The sequence below is a fragment of the Maylandia zebra genome, linkage group LG13, assembly GCF_041146795.1.
Source record: "Maylandia zebra isolate NMK-2024a linkage group LG13, Mzebra_GT3a, whole genome shotgun sequence".
Classification (NCBI taxonomy): domain Eukaryota; kingdom Metazoa; phylum Chordata; class Actinopteri; order Cichliformes; family Cichlidae; genus Maylandia; species Maylandia zebra.
Window position 1 is genome coordinate 33,541,421 of NC_135179.1, and position 19,520 is coordinate 33,560,940.

The window sequence follows — 19,520 nt, forward strand, 5'->3', positions numbered from 1 at the left end:
CGGACTGGAGAAGTGTAGTCGGATGGTAACAAAGAGAGGGAAGGTAGTCAGAACTGAGGGGATTGAACTACCAGAAGGCAACATTGCAGACATAGAGGACAGTTACAAGTACTTGGGGATCCCGCAGGCGAATGGGAACCATGAAGAGGCCGCTAGAAAAGCTGCAACCACCAAGTACCTGCAGAGGGTCAGGCAAGTCCTGAGGAGTCAGCTGAATGGTAAGAACAAGATCCGGGCCATCAACACGTACGCCCTGCCCGTGATCAGGTACCCTGCTGGGGTAATAGGCTGGCCAAAGGAGGAGATAGAAGCCACTGACATAAAGACAAGAAAGCTCCTTACCATGCATGTAGGGTTTCACCCCAAGTCCAGCACCCTGAGGCTGTACGCTAAGCGGAAGGAAGGGGGCCGGGGACTGGTGAGTATCAGCACCACAGTCCAGGATGAGACAACGAACATCCAAGAATACATTGGGAAGATGGCCCCAACTGACCGAGTGCTCAGTGAATACCTCAGGCAGCAGAAACCCAAGAAAGGGGAGGGAGACGAGGAACCATCATGGAAGGACAGGCCCCTGCACGGTATGTACCACCGGCAGATAGAGGAGGTTCCAATACCTTCTTGCTTTTTCTTTGTCCCCCAAAAAAGTTAAGTACAAAATGAAGGAGAACAATGCTGGTCCGTACAAAGACAGACTTGATGAAAAGTCAAAGAAAAGATACGAGGAAAAATCAAAAGGAGTGAAAGGGTTAGACCCGTACGAGCACACAGAGTGGACAAAATACGTTAATGTGCTGCCCAACTTTCACCACGCTCATATTTATAATTATACGGTTCTTGGAGTGAGTGCATACACTCGTGAAATTTAGTAACTTCAGGTCACTGCAACAAGCCCAGGTACAGTTTACCGACGGATGGGTACAGGACCTTGAAATGCACCGCGTAGAACGAAAGACCATCGTACCTATCATAAGTTTACCAGTCTCACAAATCGTCTTCATAAATACACATTCGCTAACAGTTTATTAATAGGACCTTTACGCTCAACGGTAATTAATTAGTAGTGGAAATAATTTCTGGTACGCATTACAGAAATGTAGCAGTGACAATAATGCTGTAATCGTACTGGGCAATTGGTGATACAAAAAAAACCTGTTTTACCCTGTGAATAAAAGTATGTTTTTGTCAATGTACCATGGTAATAACAGAATCGAAACGCAATATTGTGTCAGGACATTTCACTATTTATGCACAATAAACAAAGGAGCATAGCGCGACAATTTCTGTTCAGTGCCAGACTTGCTTGTAACCTATATCACCAGTTATGTTATGAAAAATGACGTATTAACTACTACAAAACACTGACCTTTGTGGGAATGCTTGGAGCAGACTAACATGTGAGCTGGAGTGTTCTGGGACGTTATATTTGGTCTTTGAATGGCTGCAATCCAGGTCATCCGTCGCCTGTTTGTTACTTCGGAAAGATAGCTCGAACAATTTCTCTTCAACGACGTAATCCGATAACAACCAATCTCTTTACCCGTCGGCTTCCCGTGGCTGTCAGGCGACCGGCTATTGCAGTTAATAATACAACAGCTTCTTGCCATTTTTTGTGTTTCTTTTTATCGCTGTGTGACTGATTTCAATTGAAAGCCTGCGTGCGCTAGTACCTCTTGCCACGAGTTCCCAGAATCCTTTGCGGTTTTACCCCTGAATGACATCACATTTTCAATCTCTATAGCTGTGGGGTGTGGTCGGGAAAGCCAACGCGTCTTAAATAAATCTCCACATCCCTGCACTTATAGAATATGTAGAGAGTGGAGAGTCTCTCACCTAGAGAACCACAGTTACAATGTAATCATACGTTACTAGGTGTTTTTATTGTAAATGCTTGCAAATGCTGCGTGACCGTACACATTAAACACTGTGGCACCTAAAGTCCGACATCATCAGACAACGTGCACAAAAAAATGTCTGTTTCTAAAACATTTATTTGCATTTCTTGTTCAAATCTTTAGTACAGTCCGTCCTCTGACAGGAATGCATGAGAAAAAACATGATTGGCTCAAAAACAGTCACATGAACATCATCACTGTCTCTGATGAACGCTCAAAAGTCCCCATCATGGCCCCACCCCTTCATGACCATTCAGGTGGGCTCCTGAACTGTGGACAAGCCCTTCAGAGACAAGTGTAAAAACATGGTATTAAAAAGGCAACAACATGAACAACCCAACACCACCCCTCCCTTAACCCACCTGAAAGGCCACGGCCCTGGAGTGACATCATCATGCCATCATTCAGAAAATATTTAACAGATGTGGTCCAGAAGCGACAAAAACATCACCAGCAGTCAAAATCACTGAAACCAGGTAATCAGAGGAGGGGAGCTATTATTTCCTGTCACCTGATTGGATGAGAGATGTGTGGCTGAGTGCTTTTACAGTGTCGCTGAGGAGCTGCTGCCCCTAATGGTGAACAGAAATATACACAGGTATCTGCAGTATATACAAACAGATCCTCAGAAGGAGACACGTCTCTGATCACCGGCCGTCAGATCAATAAAAACATTCACAGTTTTACTCTGGAGGTTGACTTCACGTTCCACATTTCACATTCTGATTACTTCCTGTTTACAACCCGATTACTTCCTATTTACATGACTGTACTCTGGAAACAAGCTCACATGTCTGAGGCTCAGACATGTCATCTTTGATTTTAATCTGAAACCACCATGTTTTTGGATTCAAATTCACACTTCCCGTGTTTCACATTAAAAGCTTCATGCCATTGCTTCCTTAAAGCTTTTATTCTGAAAAATGTGTTTAACCCTTTCTAAAAAAAAAAAAAAATCCACCAATAATCATTTACATTGTTTAAAAGACAAAAACAGGATTATTTTGGGGGTCTAAATACATTTTGGAAAAAAAAAAATCAGGAAAGTTTTAAGACTTTCAGATTCTCCCCAGCCCCACAACACTTCCTGTTCCTGAAACACAGGTGTGTGTGTGTGTGTTCGGAAAACGCTCCCCCTCCCTTCGCTTCTTCTAATGTGACCTTCCAGATGTTTAACTGTGACCTTGAGGTCTTCTTATCGCGTGATCTGTAGGTTTCAGACATTTGTACTTCTTGTGGGGATTCTTATTATTATTGATTAGAATTAATAACTATTATTAGAACTCAGAGTTTGTTCACATTCAAAGCAGCTGAAACCCACTGTGAGTAGCTCCTGTGAATCATGGATGTTCAGATTATTTATCACTAACCACTGCAAGGCTGAAGAAAACCAAAATCAGACTCTCAGGCAGCCTTTTGAACTGTCCCATTTCTCTGGTTTCTGACTGTGTGAAGAGTGGAGGTTTATTCTGAAGTAAATCAGAGACAATGACATCCTCTGGAAGTTTCTATCGTATTAGCCGTCCCATTAACATGCTGAACTATAACCCTAAACTGAACTGAAGCATCATAAAACCCAACAGAATCTCTTCGTTTGCAAAGCCATCCTCACTCGGAGCACAAGTGTGCCTGGTCCCCACAAAGACGCACAAACAGTCTACGATGGCGGGGTCAGAGGGGGCAGCCCCTCGTCGCTGGGCGTAGCCGTATCATCACTGGGCTCCAGACTGTCCTTCAGGCTCACCGTGCTGTCTGAGGGAGGCGGGGTTGACTCAGAATTGGGTGGTGTTAGCTCTGATGAGGGTGGAACTAATTGTGTAGGGGGCGGGGTTTCAGGGGAGGGTTCCTGAGTCCCATTGGCTGTCGGAGGAGGGTTGGGTTCCTGCGAGTGGGTGGTTCCAGTGGGAGGGGGTGGTGCGAATACAGGCTCAACTCGGCGGGGGGTAGAGTTAGAGATGATGCTGTCATTGAGGGACAGCGAAGACTTCTCAACCAAACGCCACTGCATTATGCTGGTGTCCTTCCCGCCCGTCGAGATGAGGTAACTGTCGTCATACAGGAAGGCCACGTTGGTCACATGACTACTGTGGGCGCTGTACTTATGGCTGGGGGCCTGCAGACAAAAACTTTATTAACAGAGCTGATGACACTGACATTTAGAATAGTCACACCCAAACCCTTTTACCTCTAATCAACACTCAGCAATTGATAAGGAACAGCTGGGTGGCTGTAGCTCAGGTACAGCCACCCGGTGGAGCAGGTCAGCTGCTGATCGGAAGGTTAGTTGTTCGATCCCTGCCTTCCCCAGTCTGCATGGGCAAGATACTAACCCCAAGTAGCTCTCTGATGCATCCATCAGAATATGTGTGTGAATGTAGTTAGAAAGCAGTCAGTGTAGAGCAAGTGCTTGTGAGAATGTGTGTGAATGTGGCTTTGAGTACTCCGGGAGAGTAGAAAAGCTATATAGCTATACAAAAATCAGTCCATTTACCATACCCCAATTATCTAATATCCAATGTGTACGAGGGTTCACGTGTGCACTGCAGACCTGCTTTTGGTTTACCTGCTGATTGACCAATCAGCAGGACACTTCTGGAGCGCCAGCTAGTTGAGGTGTTTGTGTCTGACTGGAAGCAGATGTCAGAACAAACAGAGGACACACTGAACAGATTAAACCTCTCGGCTGGCTTGGGAACAACTCTGTGTCCCACCAGAACAGTTAGAGGAGGAGAAGACAGGGAGGTCCTGGGATCTCTGATCAGATGGCTGCTCTCAACTCAGATCTCAGTCTTTGAAACCATCCATCCATCTTCTTCCGCTTATCCGAGGGCCGGGTCACAGGGCAGCAGCCTAAGCAGAGAAGCCCAGGAGACATCCTTGTCAGATGCCCGAACCAACTCAACTGGCTCCTTTTGATGTGGAGGAGCAGCGGCTCTACTCTGAGCCCCTCCCGAATTGCTTAACTCCTCACTCAAAGGGCGAGGCCAGCCACCGTTGGGAGGAAGCTCATTTCCAACAACTGTATCCACGATCTTGTTCTTTCAGTCACTACTCAGATCTCGTGACCATAGGTGAGGGTAGGGACATAGATCAGTAAATTGAGAGCTTCGTGTTTATACTCAGCTCTCTCTTCACCAAGACGGACTGCAGCCACTGCACCAATTCGTCTGTCGATCTCCCGCTCCCTTCACTCGTCACTCGTGAACAAGACCTCGAGATACTCAAACGCCTCCACTCCGGGGCAGTAACTCATCCCTGACCTGGAGTGGGCACTCCACCCTTTTCTGGCTGAGAACCATGGCCTCAGATTTGGAGGTGCCGATACTCCGCTTCACACTCGGCTGTGAACCGTTCCAAGGCGAGCTGGAGGCCATCACCTGTTGAAGCCAACAGAACCACATCATCCGCAAAAAGCAGAGATGAGGTTTTGAGGCCACCCAAGTGAAAGCCTTCCGCCATTTGGCTACGCCTAGAAATTCTGTCCATAAAAATTATGACCAGAATCGGTGAAAAACGGCAGCTCTGGCGGAGCCCATCACCCAGCAGGATTGACTCCAACTTATTGCTGCCTATGTGTACCAAGCTCCTGCAACCGTTGTATAAGGATTGAATGGCCTGTAGCAATGGGCCAGACACCCCATACTCCAGAAGTACTTCCCACAGGGCACTCCGAGGGACACGGTCGAATGCCTTCTCCAAGTCCACAAAACACATGTAGACTGGTTGGGGAAACGCCAATGCACCCTCGAGTATCCTTGAGAGGATAAAGAGCTGGTCCAGTGTTCTGCGACCAGGACCGAGGAAAACCGCATTGTTCCTCCTGTATTTGAGGTTCGACTAACGGACGGACTTGCCTTTCCAGCACCCTGGCATAGACTTTCCCAGGGAGGCTGAGGAGTTTGATCCTCCTCTAGTTGGAACACACCCTCCGGTCCGTATTTATAAAGTAAGCCTTTGAAACCATTTCAGTTTGACGATTAGCATTTTCAAATGTGTGTTTTTATGTGTGTCACCTTGAAGGTGGAGCATGGGTAGGCGAACAGGTGAACTTTACAGAAGTCGTCAGCCAGAGCGATCACCTTCCTGTTGTGGGACCTGATCAGAGCATTGATGTCGGTGCCGTCTGAACCCTCTGGCCAAACACCTGAGATAGGCAGACAGAATTTCAGAGTTAAGAAAGTTGTCCTGATTCAACAGTCAGGGAAGTATAAACATCTTCAGAATAAACACCCTAACACACACACACACACACTCTCCCATTGTACTGACCAAACACATGATATCCCAGGACACAGGTGTAAGTCGCCCAGTCGATGTCTTTACACTCTGAACGATTTCTGATATATTTACAAGCGTTTGGAACGTCCCCTGAAAACAGACATCTGTCACTGTACATCAACAAAATACTGCAGTATTACAGTACTCTGTGATAACAGTACACAGTACTGTAGTGCCAGAGCCTATGATGAGAAGGTACTCACAGTAGAGGATCTCGTAGTCTCCAGAGTTGGACATGATGAAGTTGTTGTCAGGTGACCAGTCCAGGTGGGTGATGTAGCTCGAATGTCCCTGTTGAAACATTTAGTTAACTCATGAACACACCTGAGCACCACCACAAGTGTTTCCAAGTTTAACCCACAGAGGAGCTACATTCAATCTTGTAAAGTGGAATTTGTAGTTAAGGAGAGCAAACACAAGGGCCACTCTTGCTTGTATTGTTGTTGCTCCATGAGCCGCAAAGGAGAGCAAAGTTATGACACACAAAGAGTTAAAGTGAAACATAGTGTTAAAAACAATGAAAAGTTTCACTGTTGTCTGTGCTTGTCATGCTACATTTTATTATCTTTGAAGTGTTTTTACTGCAGTTCTCCCGTTCAGTCGGTCTCTGCTCTTTTCCGGCCCACTTGCAACCAATCAACATTAGGCAGTCGCTTACGTCATCCGCTTTGTCGAACGAACGGTTAGGATCTTGGAGGACTCCTCTCCTCCTCTCTGTCCAACCGAGTGGGACATGGATGGACACGTTTGTGGGACCATAAATCCCGCTTCAGAGACCTCTCCTCTCAGGTTCGCCTCTTATCACAGTAACTTGCACATGTGAAATTAACATCTACCATTAAAGTTACGTTTGGAGGTGAGGTGAGGCTTTCAAACCTAAGAAATCTGAACCAACTGCCAAGCACATAGTACCATTAGGGTTGGGCGATTGGACTAACATATCGGCTATCGACGATATGCTGAGCCCATCGACGTTATTACATGGGCGATTTACAGTGTTGGGAGTACCGGAATACATGTACCGGCATTATGCATTTAAAATACAAAATATGAGTAACTGTATCCCGTTACAGTTACTGTTTAAAAAGGTGGTATTCAGAATACAGTTACTTTGCAGAAATAAATGGATTACACAGCGGTCTTTTCCTGTTTCATATGTTAGGCTATGGTCTTTCTATTATTGGTAATTCCACACCGGTGGAAACCCAAACAAAACACACATTAAGAGGCTGTAATGTCTGTGTCTCAATCTCGCGGCCCATGGTGGCGCTGTCACTTGGTGTTCGCTCGCTCTGCGGTAGAGTATCACTTCCTGTTCCTGCTCAAACACAGTGGTGTTTCTGAGTAGCTTATTTGCTTAGCAATTTAATTAACAACTTTTAAATACATTCTTTTTCATAGTATAATCTTCACGTGCTTCATCCGAAGCACACTTTCTGTGTACTCACTACCTAATTTATAGCCAAAGTATTCACTCACTGTCTCTGTACTGTTTCGCTAGCTTAGCTTAGCTCGTAGCCGACTCGTTAGCACCATGGCTACTTCACCTGTCCCTCCTGCACTTTCTTGCTCATTGTGTCAGATGTTTAGTTACTCCTCGGCCTCCTTTAGCAGTAATGATATCTGTAACAAATGTAGCATATTTGCAGCTATGGAGGCCAGGATTACTGAATTGGAGACTCGGCTTCGCACCCTTCATTCACCCATAGCTAGCCAGGCCCCTGTAGCTGGTGCAGCCAAAGATAGCGTAGGCCCCGCTAGCTGTTCCCCGGCAGACCCCAAGCAGCTGGGGAAAGAGGGCGGCTGGGTCACGGTGAGGAAGAAGCAAAGTCCTAAACAGAAGCCCCAGGTACACCACCAACCCGTTCATGTGTCTAACCGTTTTTCCCCACTCGGCGACACACCCGCCGGGGGTCAAACTCTGGTAATTGGCGATTCTGTTCTCAGACATGTGAAGCTAGAGACACCGGCAACCATAGTCAATTGTCTTCCAGGGGCCAGAGCAGGCGACATTGAAGGAAATTTAAAACTGCTGGCTAAGGGTAAACGTAAATTCAGTAAGATCATAATTCACGTCGGCAGTAATGACACCCGGTTACGCCAATCGGAGGTCACTAAAATCAATATTGAATCGGTGTGTAACTTTGCCAAAACAATGTGGGACTCTGTAGTTTTCTCTGGTCCCCTCCCCAATCAGACCAGGAGTGACATGTTTAGCCGCATGTTCTCCTTAAATTGCTGGCTGTCTGAGTGGTGTCCCAGAAACGATGTGGGCTTCATAGATAATTGGCAAACCTTCTGGAGGAAACCTGGTCTTGTTAGGAGAGACGGCATCCATCCCACTTTGGATGGAGCAGCTCTCATTTCTAGAAATATGGACACATTTATTAAACCCCCCAAAATATGACTATCCAGAGTTGGGACCAGGAAGCAGAGTTGCAGTCTTACACGCCTCTCTGCAGCTTCTCTCCTCCTGCTACCCCCCCAAAAACCCATCTCCATAGAGACTGTGTCAGCTCCCAAACAGACAAAAAACAAACTAAAAACCAGCAACAAACAACTTAAACATAAACAATTACAAAGAAAGAACAATAAAGTATCCACATCTGAACCAAAGAGTAAAACGGTGAAATCTGGATTATTAAATATTAGGTCTCTCTCCTCCAAGTCTCTGTTAGTACATGACTTAATAATTGATCAACAAATTGATTTACTCTGCCTTACAGAAACCTGGTTGCAGCAGGATGATTATGTTAGTTTAAATGAATCAACACCCCCGAGTCATTCTAACTACCAGAAACCTCGAAGCACAGGCCGAGGGGGTGGTGTGGCAGCAATTTTTCACACCAGCCTATTAATTAATGAAAGACCAAGACAGACTTAATTCATTTGAAAGCCTGATGCTTAGCCTCGTCCACCCCAGCTGTAAAACTCAGAAACCAGTCTTACTTGTTATCATCTATCATCCACCTGGGCCTTACACAGAGTTTGTCTGATTTCTCAGACTTTATATCTAATTTAGTTCTGAGCTCAGATAAAATAATTATTGTGGGTGATTTTAACATCCATGTAGATGCTAAAAATGACAGCCTCAACATGGCATTTAATCTGTTATTAGACTCAATCGGTTTCTCTCAAAATGTAAAAGAACCCACCCACCACTTTAATCACACTCTAGATCTTGTTTTAACATATGGCATAGAAACTGAACATTTAACAGTGTTTCCTGAAAACCCTCTCCTGTCTGATCATTTCCTGATAACATTTACATTTACAATAATTGATTACACAGCGGTGGAGAGTAGACTTTATCAAAGTAGATGTCTTTCTGAAAGCGCTGTAACTAAGTTTAAGAATATAATCCACCCACTGTTATCATCTTCAATGCCCTGTACCAACATAGAGCAGAGCAGCTATCTGAACGCTACTCCAACAGAGGTCGATTATCTTGTTAATAATTTCACCTCCTCACTACATACGACTCTGGATACTGTAGCTCCTGTGAAAACTAAGGTCTCTAATCAGAAGTACCTGACTCTGTGGTATAATTCTCAAACACGTACCCTAAAGCAGATGACTCGTAATCTGGAGAGGAAATGGCGTGTCACAAATTTAGAGGATCATCATTTAGCCTGGAGAAATAGTTTGCTGCTTTATAAGAAAGCCCTCCGCAAAGCCAGAACATCTTACTATTCATCACTGATTGAAGAAAATAAGAACAACCCCAGGTTTCTCTTCAGCACTGTAGCCAGTCTGACAAAAAGTCAGAGCTCTTTTGAGCCAACAATCCCTTTAACGTTAACTAGTAATGACTTCATGAACTTCTTCACAAATAAAATTTTTTATCATTAGAGAAAAAATTACCAGTAATCATCCCACAGATGTAATATTATCTACAGCTACTCTTAGTACCATTGATGTTAAGTTAGACTCTTTTTCTCTAATTGATCTTTCTGAGTTAACTTCAATAATTACTTCCTCCAAACCATCAACGTGTCTTTTAGACCCCATTCCTACAAAACTGCTCAAAGAAGTCCTGCCATTAATTAATTCTTCGATCTTAAATATGATCAACCTATCTCTAATGATCGGCTATGTACCACAGGCCTTCAAGCTGGCTGTAGTTAAACCTTTACTCAAAAAGCATCTCTAGACCCAGCAGTCTTAGCTAATTATAGGCCAATCTCCAACCTTCCTTTCATATCAAAAATCCTTGAAAGAGCAGTTGTCAAACAGCTAACAGATCATCTGCAGAGGAATGGTTTATTTGAAGAGTTTCAGTCAGGTTTCAGAGCTCATCACAGCACAGAAACAGCTTTAGTGAAGGTTACAAATGATCTTCTTATGGCCTCTGACAGTGGACTCATCTCTGTGCTTGTCCTGCTAGACCTTAGTGCAGCATTCGATACTGTCGACCATAATATCCTATTAGAGCGATTAGAACATGCTGTAGGTATTACAGGTACTGCACTGCAGTGGTTTGTATCATATCTATCTAATAGACTCCAGTTTGTGCATGTAAATGGAGAGTCCTCTTCACACACTGAGGTTAATTATGGAGTTCCACAGGGTTCAGTGCTAGGACCAATTCTGTTTACATTATACATGCTTCCCTTAGGCAGCATCATTAGAAGACATAGCATACATTTACACTGCTATGCAGATGACACCCAGCTCTATCTGTCCATGAAGCCAGATAACACACACCAATGAGTTAAACTGCAGGAATGTCTTAAAGACATAAAGACCTGGATGGCCGCTAACTTTCTGCTTCTTAATTCAGATAAAACTGAGGTTATTGTACTCGGCCCTGAAAGGCCTAGAAATATGGTATCTAACCAGATTCTTACTCTGGATGGCATTACCTTGGCCTCCAGTAACGCTGTGAGGAACCTTGGAGTCATTTTTGACCAGGACATGTCCTTCAATGCACATATTAAACAAATATGTAAAACTGCGTTCTTCCATTTGCGCAACATCTCTAAAATTAGAATTATACTGTCTCAGAGTGACGCTGAAAAACTAGTTCATGCATTTATTACTTCCAGGCTGGACTACTGTAATTCATTATTATCAGGATGTCCAAAAAACTCACTGAAAAGCCTTCAGCTAATCCAAAATGCTGCAGCAAGAGTACTGACAGGGACTAGAAAGAGAGAGCATATTTCTCCTGTTTTGGCTTCCCTTCATTGGCTTCCTGTTAAATCCAGAATTGAATTCAAAATCCTGCTGCTCACATACAAGGTCTTAAATAATCAGGCCCCATCTTATCTTAATGACCTTGTAGTACCATATCAGAATCAGAATACCGTAAATGTCGGGCTATAAGCCGCTACTTTTTGCACAAGCTTTGAACCCTGCGGCTTTTAGTCAGGTGCGGCTTTTCTATGGATTTTCCATGATTTTTGTGATATCGTAAGACGATTTGTTTTGTTTGTTCCGCTGTTGTACGGCACTACGTTGCCTGGCGGAAGGATCGGGGTTCAAGAGTGGTATGTTAGTCACATGTCCGTCCGCCAGGCAACGTAGTGCCGTACGAAGTAGCGCGAAAAACAAACTTCAAAGTAGCGCTACGCATTCAGCGGGAGGCATGGATGACGAGCGGCGATAAACTTGCGAAAAGCAAGTTATGCCCAACTCCACCGGTGGATTCTGACAGCGTGGAAAAGTGCGAAAACATCCACGATCACCAACGGATTTTGAAGGGCTGGACTGCTGCATGATGGAGAGGAGGACACCGCCACGGCCCTTCTGAGGGTGTTCGACTCTGACACTGACAACGAGGATTTCTTTGGTTTTGAAAGTGATAACGAAGGAGAGAAGCGGAGAGTGGATGACGAAGCCATCCTGAGCCTGTTTGTATCCGACATTGGAGAAGAGGACTTTGGTGGTTTTAGAGCGCAGGAAGAAGAGAAAGATGGTGAATGACTGACTTTTCTTCTTGTTACAGCCGTGTCACTGCACCTGAGCCTAAAAGGTAGTCCGAATCTATTTTTCTGGTGTGCTGTGGGTTACTGTTATGTACTACATGTGCAAATATGTACCCATAACTTGTTTTTCAAAATATTAATAAAAGGGGTGTGTCTCCAAACAGCCATCTCTTTCCTGACAATTCCCTTTGTGCATATTCTCTTACATATGATAAGTCAACATTGAAACACCTGCGGCTTTTAGTCAGGTGCGGCTAATGTATGTACAAAACAGGATTTTCCCCTGATTTTAGCTTGTGCGGCTAATATTCAGGTGCGCTTTGTAGTCCGGGAAATACGGTAATCAGAATTTATTGATCCCTGGGGGAAATTATTTTTTGTTACAGTGCTCCATTATAAACCAACATTAAGACAAGACAGAGAATACACTAACTAAGAATAGTACAATAAATATCACCCTATTAGAGCACTTCGCTCTCGCTCTGCAGGCCTACTTGTTGTTCCTAGAGTATTTAAAAGTAGAATGGGAGGGAGAGCCTTCAGTTTTCAGGCCCCTCTTCTGTGGAACCAGCTTCCAGTTTGGATTCAGGAGACAGACACTATCTCTACTTTCAAGATTAGCCTTCAAACTTTCCTTTTTGCTAAAGCATATAGTTAGGGCTGGACCAGGTGACCCTGAATCCTCCCTTAGTTATGCTGCAATAGACATAGGCTGCCGGGGGATTCCCATGATGCATTGAGTTTTTCCTTTCCAGTCACCTTTCTCGCTCACTATGTATTAACAGACCTCTCTGCATTGAATCATATCTGTTATTAATCTCTGTCTCTCTTTCACAGCATGTCTTTTATCCTGTCTTCCTTCTCTCACCCCAACCGGTCGCAGCAGATGGCCGCCCCTCCCTGAGCCTGGTTCTGCCGGGGGTTTCTTCCTGTTAAAAGGGAGTTTTTCCTTCCCACTGTTGCCAAAGTGCTTGCTCATAGGGGGTCATATGATTGTTGGGTTTTTCTCTGTATCTATGAAGTGCCTTGAGGCGACTTATGTTGTGATTTGGCGCTATATAAATAAAATTGAATTGAATTGAATGTCACCTCTACTTGCAGCCCGCATAATGACGTAAAGAGATATTTTTAAAAATTATTTAATATGAAGGCAATAGGCAGAGTGTTACAGGCATAGCCCTAAAGAATGTAGCCATATGGGCAGTGTAGTCCAGTTGTAAGTATTAAGACACTGCAAAAAGTGCAGCCTTACCTAATGTCCACCTACTGTTACTCATTTATATTAAGATTTAAACATCTAGTTGGTGTTGGTATGGAGAGTAACCTTCAGTAATAGTAATGAATCACACAGCAATAGTACATTCATGTAGCTGTAAAAAGATGATAATATATTAAGTAATCCAAAGTATTCAGAATACGTTACTCTCATTGAGTAACGTAACGGAATGCATTACAAAATACATTTTGGGGCATGTAATCTGTAGTGGAATACATTTTAAAAGTAACCTTCCCAGCACTGGCGATTTATTCGTTTGCCCATGAGTAAATTTGATAATAATAATGGAGCGAATAGAAGCAGTCAAAAGAAAGAAAAAAAAGATAATAGAGCTCTTTTAACAGCACCCTCTTTCATTTGAGAGCAAATGCCCCCTCCTCAGAGAGCACCCAAAAGCTTGTTGATGGAGCTGCAGAAGCTGGTGATAGCCTAGCATACTCAGCCGGATGGTGGACACGGACATCCTCATGCAAGTTAGTCAGGTTTGAGTACTTTGCTCGCATTTTACATCCGCACAAGTGGCACACCGCTTTGGTTACATTCTTAGGTTTACCTCTTTCATCCCAAATTGGTGACTTTTTTTATTTATTTATTTTTAGCGCTGTTAGCGTTAACATGCTGTCATCACGACAATTAACCCATCTGGAGCGTAGACTCAGTCAAAATCTCTGAAATGTCTCGCATTTTGGGTAGTTTGTCCAAAGTTTGTTCATTCTGCACTCCAGATGGGTTGAGCAGGTTAAAAATGTTAAAATTTCTGTGTTGTAAACGCGCAAATCAGTCCGTGCATGATTACAGTCGCCCATCGTTGATTATTGAACTGATGATTGTCGTTTGTAAAATTTTTATATATTGCCCAACCCTAAGTACCACGCCCATGGCTCTGGTACATTGCACAAAGTGGATGGAATACAGAAGGACGACAGCCTTCTTCGACTTTTCCTCAAATGAAGTTGAAGCTTGGACATAGCCGTGTGTTCTAGCAGAACAATGATCACAAACACACATCAGAAGTGATTTTGGACAAAGCAGGCTAACATTAAGCTTCTGGAATGGCCTTCCTAAAGTCTGCCCTCAGCACTAGAATATTTGTAAACTATGCTTACAAGCTGGGTCTGTGCTAAGAAACCAACCAAAACAAGCGTTACCAATTCTGCCAAGACGAGCAGCCTAATATCAGTGAGAAAAACGCCCGAAGCTTGTTAACTGATACCAAAACGTTTCGTTACTTATCCAAGTAATTCACCTGCATGATGAACCAATATTTCTCCCACTGAAAACACAATGTCCAGATGAACAGATTTAACTTTTTGGGGCAAACTGAACAAACTAACGGATGCAATAGGGGCAGACAGGTGTTCACTAAGCTGCAATTGTTTTTTTGACTCACCGTGCACTTTCCGTATCGGCTGTATTTGCGTCCTTGTTCAGAGACGTTGTAAAGGTAAATAAAGTTATCGTGAGATCCGACAGCCAGCATGCTTCCATCTGCAGAGAGAGATAGAGAGGTGCAAGCTGAGATTTGTAGTTCTCTCATAACACCGTTATGATCTTCAGTTTAATGAGTGTCCATGTTCAGGGGCTGCGTCCTGTGGCTGACACCGCATACAAGGTGGAGCTCTGTACAGCATCACAAACATCTGCTCTTGTCACCTAGCAACCACATCAATGACAGCCTACATTCTCAGAAATCTCTTAAATTTATTTACTACTGGAAGCCGTTACACAGTAACATGATATCACACCAAGAGGGCTGCCCATTGTTAGCGAACAGATAAAGATGCTCCGAGGTCAGCCGAAAGCTGGCGACCTCCAGACATCTGTTAGGCACACAGCGTGTTCCAGCCACAGCCCGTGAACAACGTAGCTCCACCCACCAATGGAGAAGCGCATCACTGACAGCTGCTCGTTCCCATCGGTGTGAATCCCCACCAGGTCGTTGGTTTCAGCATCCAGAACGTACCACCTGACAGGGACCAGAGGTCAGAGATACAAGGAAAGGATCTTTGAGTTCAGGTAGAAAAAAAACAAAACTCTGTACTGACTTTCCTGATCGCGTTCCTATGGCGACCACAGCGCCACTTGGATGGAAGTCTGCACAGTGTCCGTGTTCCTGAGGAGGAGAAACATGCGATCACCAATGACCAATCGATAAATAATCAATAAATTGCCTCCCCGTCACCACGCACCTTTTCATCCAGCGTGCGACTCCACAGCAGACTGTGATCGCTCGAGTTCCAGAGGCAGACGAGCCGGTCCTGAGCGCATGTCAGAAACAGGTCTTTGGACGGGTGAGCCGCCAAACCCCACAGCTCGTCTGTGTGGCCCTGAACACATCACAACACAGAGGTACTGAAGTTTTCTGGTCAGTGACGCCATGCGATCATGTGACCTCCTGGTCTGTCGTCACTTCCCGGAGGCGTTTTACTCACCTGGACCTCAACCAGGAAGCCATCGTTGAAAGTTCCTCTCAGGATGAAGTTACGCGACGTCCCGACCAGAAACTCGTCCCCCTTCCCCTCAGACACTGCTCTGATGGTTCCATATTGATCTGGGACCTGTGGGGATCAAACGCGTAGCCTCAGTCACATGGTTGACACTTTAGATTTGTGGAGATTGACGGCCGAGATGATGTCATCACAGCTGAGTTTCATTGAGGTGTGCATGTGTGCTGCGAGACCTCGATCTCACGGTGACGTTGCAGTTCGTGGTCCCACAGGATGATTTTTTGGTCCTTTTTTCCTCCAGTCAGCAGCATGCCGCTCCTCATCCCACACATACAGAAAACACTTCCCTCGTGACCATCGACATGATGAAGTATCCGAAAGGCTGCGTAGACAGACACACACACACACACAGAGGTGAGTTATCAAACAAAAAAATAAGCTTTGATTAAAGGATTTTTTTTTTTAACTCTGAAAGTTGAAACAGGACGTGGCTGTTCCTAAATCTGAGAAACGCATCGTTCGTCTGTGACACGTCCTCTGGGGGTCACGTGACTAAGTGTTCAAAGCACAAAAGTGACCTCTGAATGAACAGAAAAGTTATGTTTCAGCCGTGACCACGTCACGCACCTCAAATGTTTTCCCACATTTATTAATCTGAAACTCTGATCATGTGCGATGTCACGTCCAATCATGTTTAAGGCGTCCCGACACAGATTTCTGCTCAGGGACTTTTCTGGACTTCCCCATGTCCTCACTGCTCCCATGGAAGTGCAAGCGGTACATGTTGGTTCTTCATGTTTACACAGGAAGTCAGAAAGTATGTTGCTGCTGATGTTCCTACAGGAAGCACCAACGTGTAACGTTCATGTAGATGAAAACAAACTGCTTTAAATAGGTTTAGTTCCTGCACTCTTTTTACAGAGCAGCTCACAAAACAACCAGCGGGAGGCAGCAGATCATAATGAAAACACTTCCTGTTCCTGCAGATTTCCTCCAAAAACCAAGTTTCCTGTTGCTTGTATGCACCAACGTGCTGCCGAGGGGTAAAAATCCATCTCCACTTTCACTGTCTTTTGTCCCCTTCTCAGAAAAAAAGCGCTCAGAGTAGAATTTCAGTAGAAAATCGTTTAATCCCTGGCATCATGTCTCTAAAAACCAGTTTAACAACATGACAAAAACCATTACTGAAACTGGGCCAACACACACAACCTGTTGTTGTTCTGTGGTTTTTCTGTAGTCGGTTGCTTACAGGACTCTGGAGCTGCTGGTTCTGGTCGGTTTAAATCAAACTCTTCACTCTGACATTTTCTGTGACCTTAAAATCAGCGAGACTGTCATTTGCTTTAGCATCGAACTCTGAAGCTGTAAAACCTGTCGGGATCCGTCTCGTGCAGGGAAACGCTTCAGGGCGGATACCAATGCAAACTCATTAAACAGACCGAGCTTATTTCATTAACAAGGCGAATGCCGTTTTACTCAGGATGAAAATATGCACGTCGTTTCCCTCACAGCGTCTCGGCTTGTTTGTTTCTCTGCTCTGCGGCTGCCCCGTGGCACACACCTGCACGATCTTTATGCAAAACACTGTGAACAACCCCAACCCGATACCTCGAGGCCCCTTCCCGGCCGGGTTCTCCGTGGCGCTCCTGGTCCAGACCAGCAGCCTACCCCCAGAATCTCCAGTGACGATGTCTCCGGTACTCAGAAACGCCAGGCACTGGATGAACTTTGGCTTTTCGTATTTCTAGAAAACAGGAGAAAGCAGGAGAGGAGTGTTGGAGTGAGTTCAAAGAAGGACCCGGGTTTCCTCTAAAGACAAAAAGCTGAGAAAAATCTTTGATTTAAATCAAGTAAAAAGTGTGTAGGTGCAAGTTTAATAAGCTCGATGTTTCTGCTGTGTTTTCATGGATAGATGCTTTTGTGTTTTGTGGACTCAGCAGCTGTTTCAGGGGATCTGCTGCAGAAATACCACCTTTATATCATCTGTTTAATTCTGTGATAAAGGGTTTTCTTTCTGTCCTCAGCCGGGTGGAGCTTCCTGTTCTCCTGTAGATTTTTACTGATTTTTCCACTAAGAGCAAACAGAGGAAGCGTTCACCATGATCACTTTTTTGACTCCTTTCACTTCATCTGCTGCAGAATCTGTTTATCAGCTCACTGGAATTACGTCACCGAAAGTGAAACCAGCAGAGAAACAGGGGTCCGACTTTTCACACCCGGGGGTCCGTCTGTCTTTGCTCCAGATCCAAACATTTAATCATGTACTCACTTCCTGTCGTCACGTACAGCTCGTTCAGCTCAGCAGGCAGCATCACCAGCTCGTGGTTGTATGCCTCTGACTACACGCTGCTTACAGTTTCCCTCTATCACGCTCCAGATTCACCTTTAATCTCTGCAATGACAACTGTTGTATTTTATCCATCGAGTGAGGCGCGTGTGACATTTTGCCATCGCTGGAAAATAAAATCTTAAGTTATGGTCAAAGAAGTGAATTAGTGAGGTCACAGAGACTTCTGAATCCAAACTGGCACAACCACGCCGAACAACCATCACTGCTTAAACTGCTGTGTTTTCAGCCCCTGCTGGGCGTCACTACACAAACCCTGCCTCTAATCAGCTCGGAGCTCCTTCAGCCTCTCTGCGTCTACACCGCATCTTCTCTGCTGTGTAACCACAGAAAGCTGAGGGTTCTTACTGGAACAAAAAACGAAACACTTTTAGTGCAGCTTCAGTTTAAGATCAGAGACCAACAGGTATGAAACCACTGCTTGCTGTCCATTCAGATCACCTGTACCCACCGTTTATTGTTTATTGGGGCGATCGTGGCTCAAGATCGTCTTGTAATCAGAAGGTTGCCGGTTCGAGCCCCGGCCCCGTTGTGTCCTTGGGCAAGACACTTCACCCGTTGCCTACTGGTGGTGGTCAGAGGGCCCGGTGGCGCCAGTGTCCGGCAGCCTCGCCTCTGTCAGTGCGCCCCAGGGTGGCTGTGGCTACAATGTAGCTGCCATCACCAGTGTGTGAATGGGTGTGTGACTGGATGTGTAAAGCGCTTTGGGGTCCTTAGGACCAAGTAAAGCGCGTAAAGCAAATACAGGCCATTTACCATATTGTGTTGGTAATAATAATAATAATAGTAATAATAACTTTATTTATAAAGAGCTTTCAAAGTTCTGTACAGCTATTTGAAAATAAAAAGGTAGATAAATCGACACATAGCAATTAAAGTTAAAAAGATAAGAATTTAAAAAACGAAATGGGACAGAATTAAGACATGTAGGAAAGGGTGAACAAGTGGGTCTTCAGAGCATGCCTGCCTAATATCTTGAGGGAGGTTGTTCCACAAAAACGGGGCACAAAAAGAAAACGCACACTCTCCAATTGTTTTTTCCTGGCCCTAGGAACCTTTAGAAGGCCAGAGTCCTGAGATCGGGGATGGAACATAAAGATGTAAAAGGTCGGAGAGGTATGAAGGTGCCACACTATTTAAAGCCTTGTAGGTGAGCAGCAGGACCTTAAAATCTGCTCGTAGTTAATGAAGAGATCTCAGTACAGGGGTACAGTTTTCGTTAAAATGCGAGCAGCTGCATTTTGCACCATCTGTAAACCTCTAAAACTTTTCTTTGGTAGCCCAGAAAGGAGAGCGTTACAATAATTGGCGATGTTCCTCAAGTTATCTTTGTTATCTCTTTTACAT

The 19,520-nt window shown here is 44.6% G+C and overlaps 1 protein-coding gene across 3 annotated transcripts in view; it reads right to left on the minus strand.

The window, feature by feature from the left end:
• Window positions 1-1,973: 1,973 nt before the first annotated feature.
• Window positions 1,974-19,520, minus strand: part of eml4 (EMAP like 4) — a 29,111-nt gene continuing 11,564 nt past the window's right edge. For all 3 annotated transcript variants that reach the window (XM_004575343.6, XM_004575342.6, XM_004575344.6), the window contains 11 exons: window positions 17,435-17,570; window positions 16,060-16,208; window positions 15,812-15,937; window positions 15,569-15,706; window positions 15,425-15,492; window positions 15,257-15,345; window positions 14,770-14,867; window positions 6,377-6,464; window positions 6,165-6,263; window positions 5,909-6,039; window positions 1,974-4,008 (listed from right to left, as the gene is read on the minus strand). In XM_004575343.6, the coding sequence (XP_004575400.1) occupies window positions 3,553-4,008; window positions 5,909-6,039; window positions 6,165-6,263; window positions 6,377-6,464; window positions 14,770-14,867; window positions 15,257-15,345; window positions 15,425-15,492; window positions 15,569-15,706; window positions 15,812-15,937; window positions 16,060-16,208; window positions 17,435-17,570 (1,578 nt within the window). In that variant the 3' untranslated portion in view covers window positions 1,974-3,552. The remainder of the gene's footprint in view (window positions 4,009-5,908; window positions 6,040-6,164; window positions 6,264-6,376; window positions 6,465-14,769; window positions 14,868-15,256; window positions 15,346-15,424; window positions 15,493-15,568; window positions 15,707-15,811; window positions 15,938-16,059; window positions 16,209-17,434; window positions 17,571-19,520) is intronic.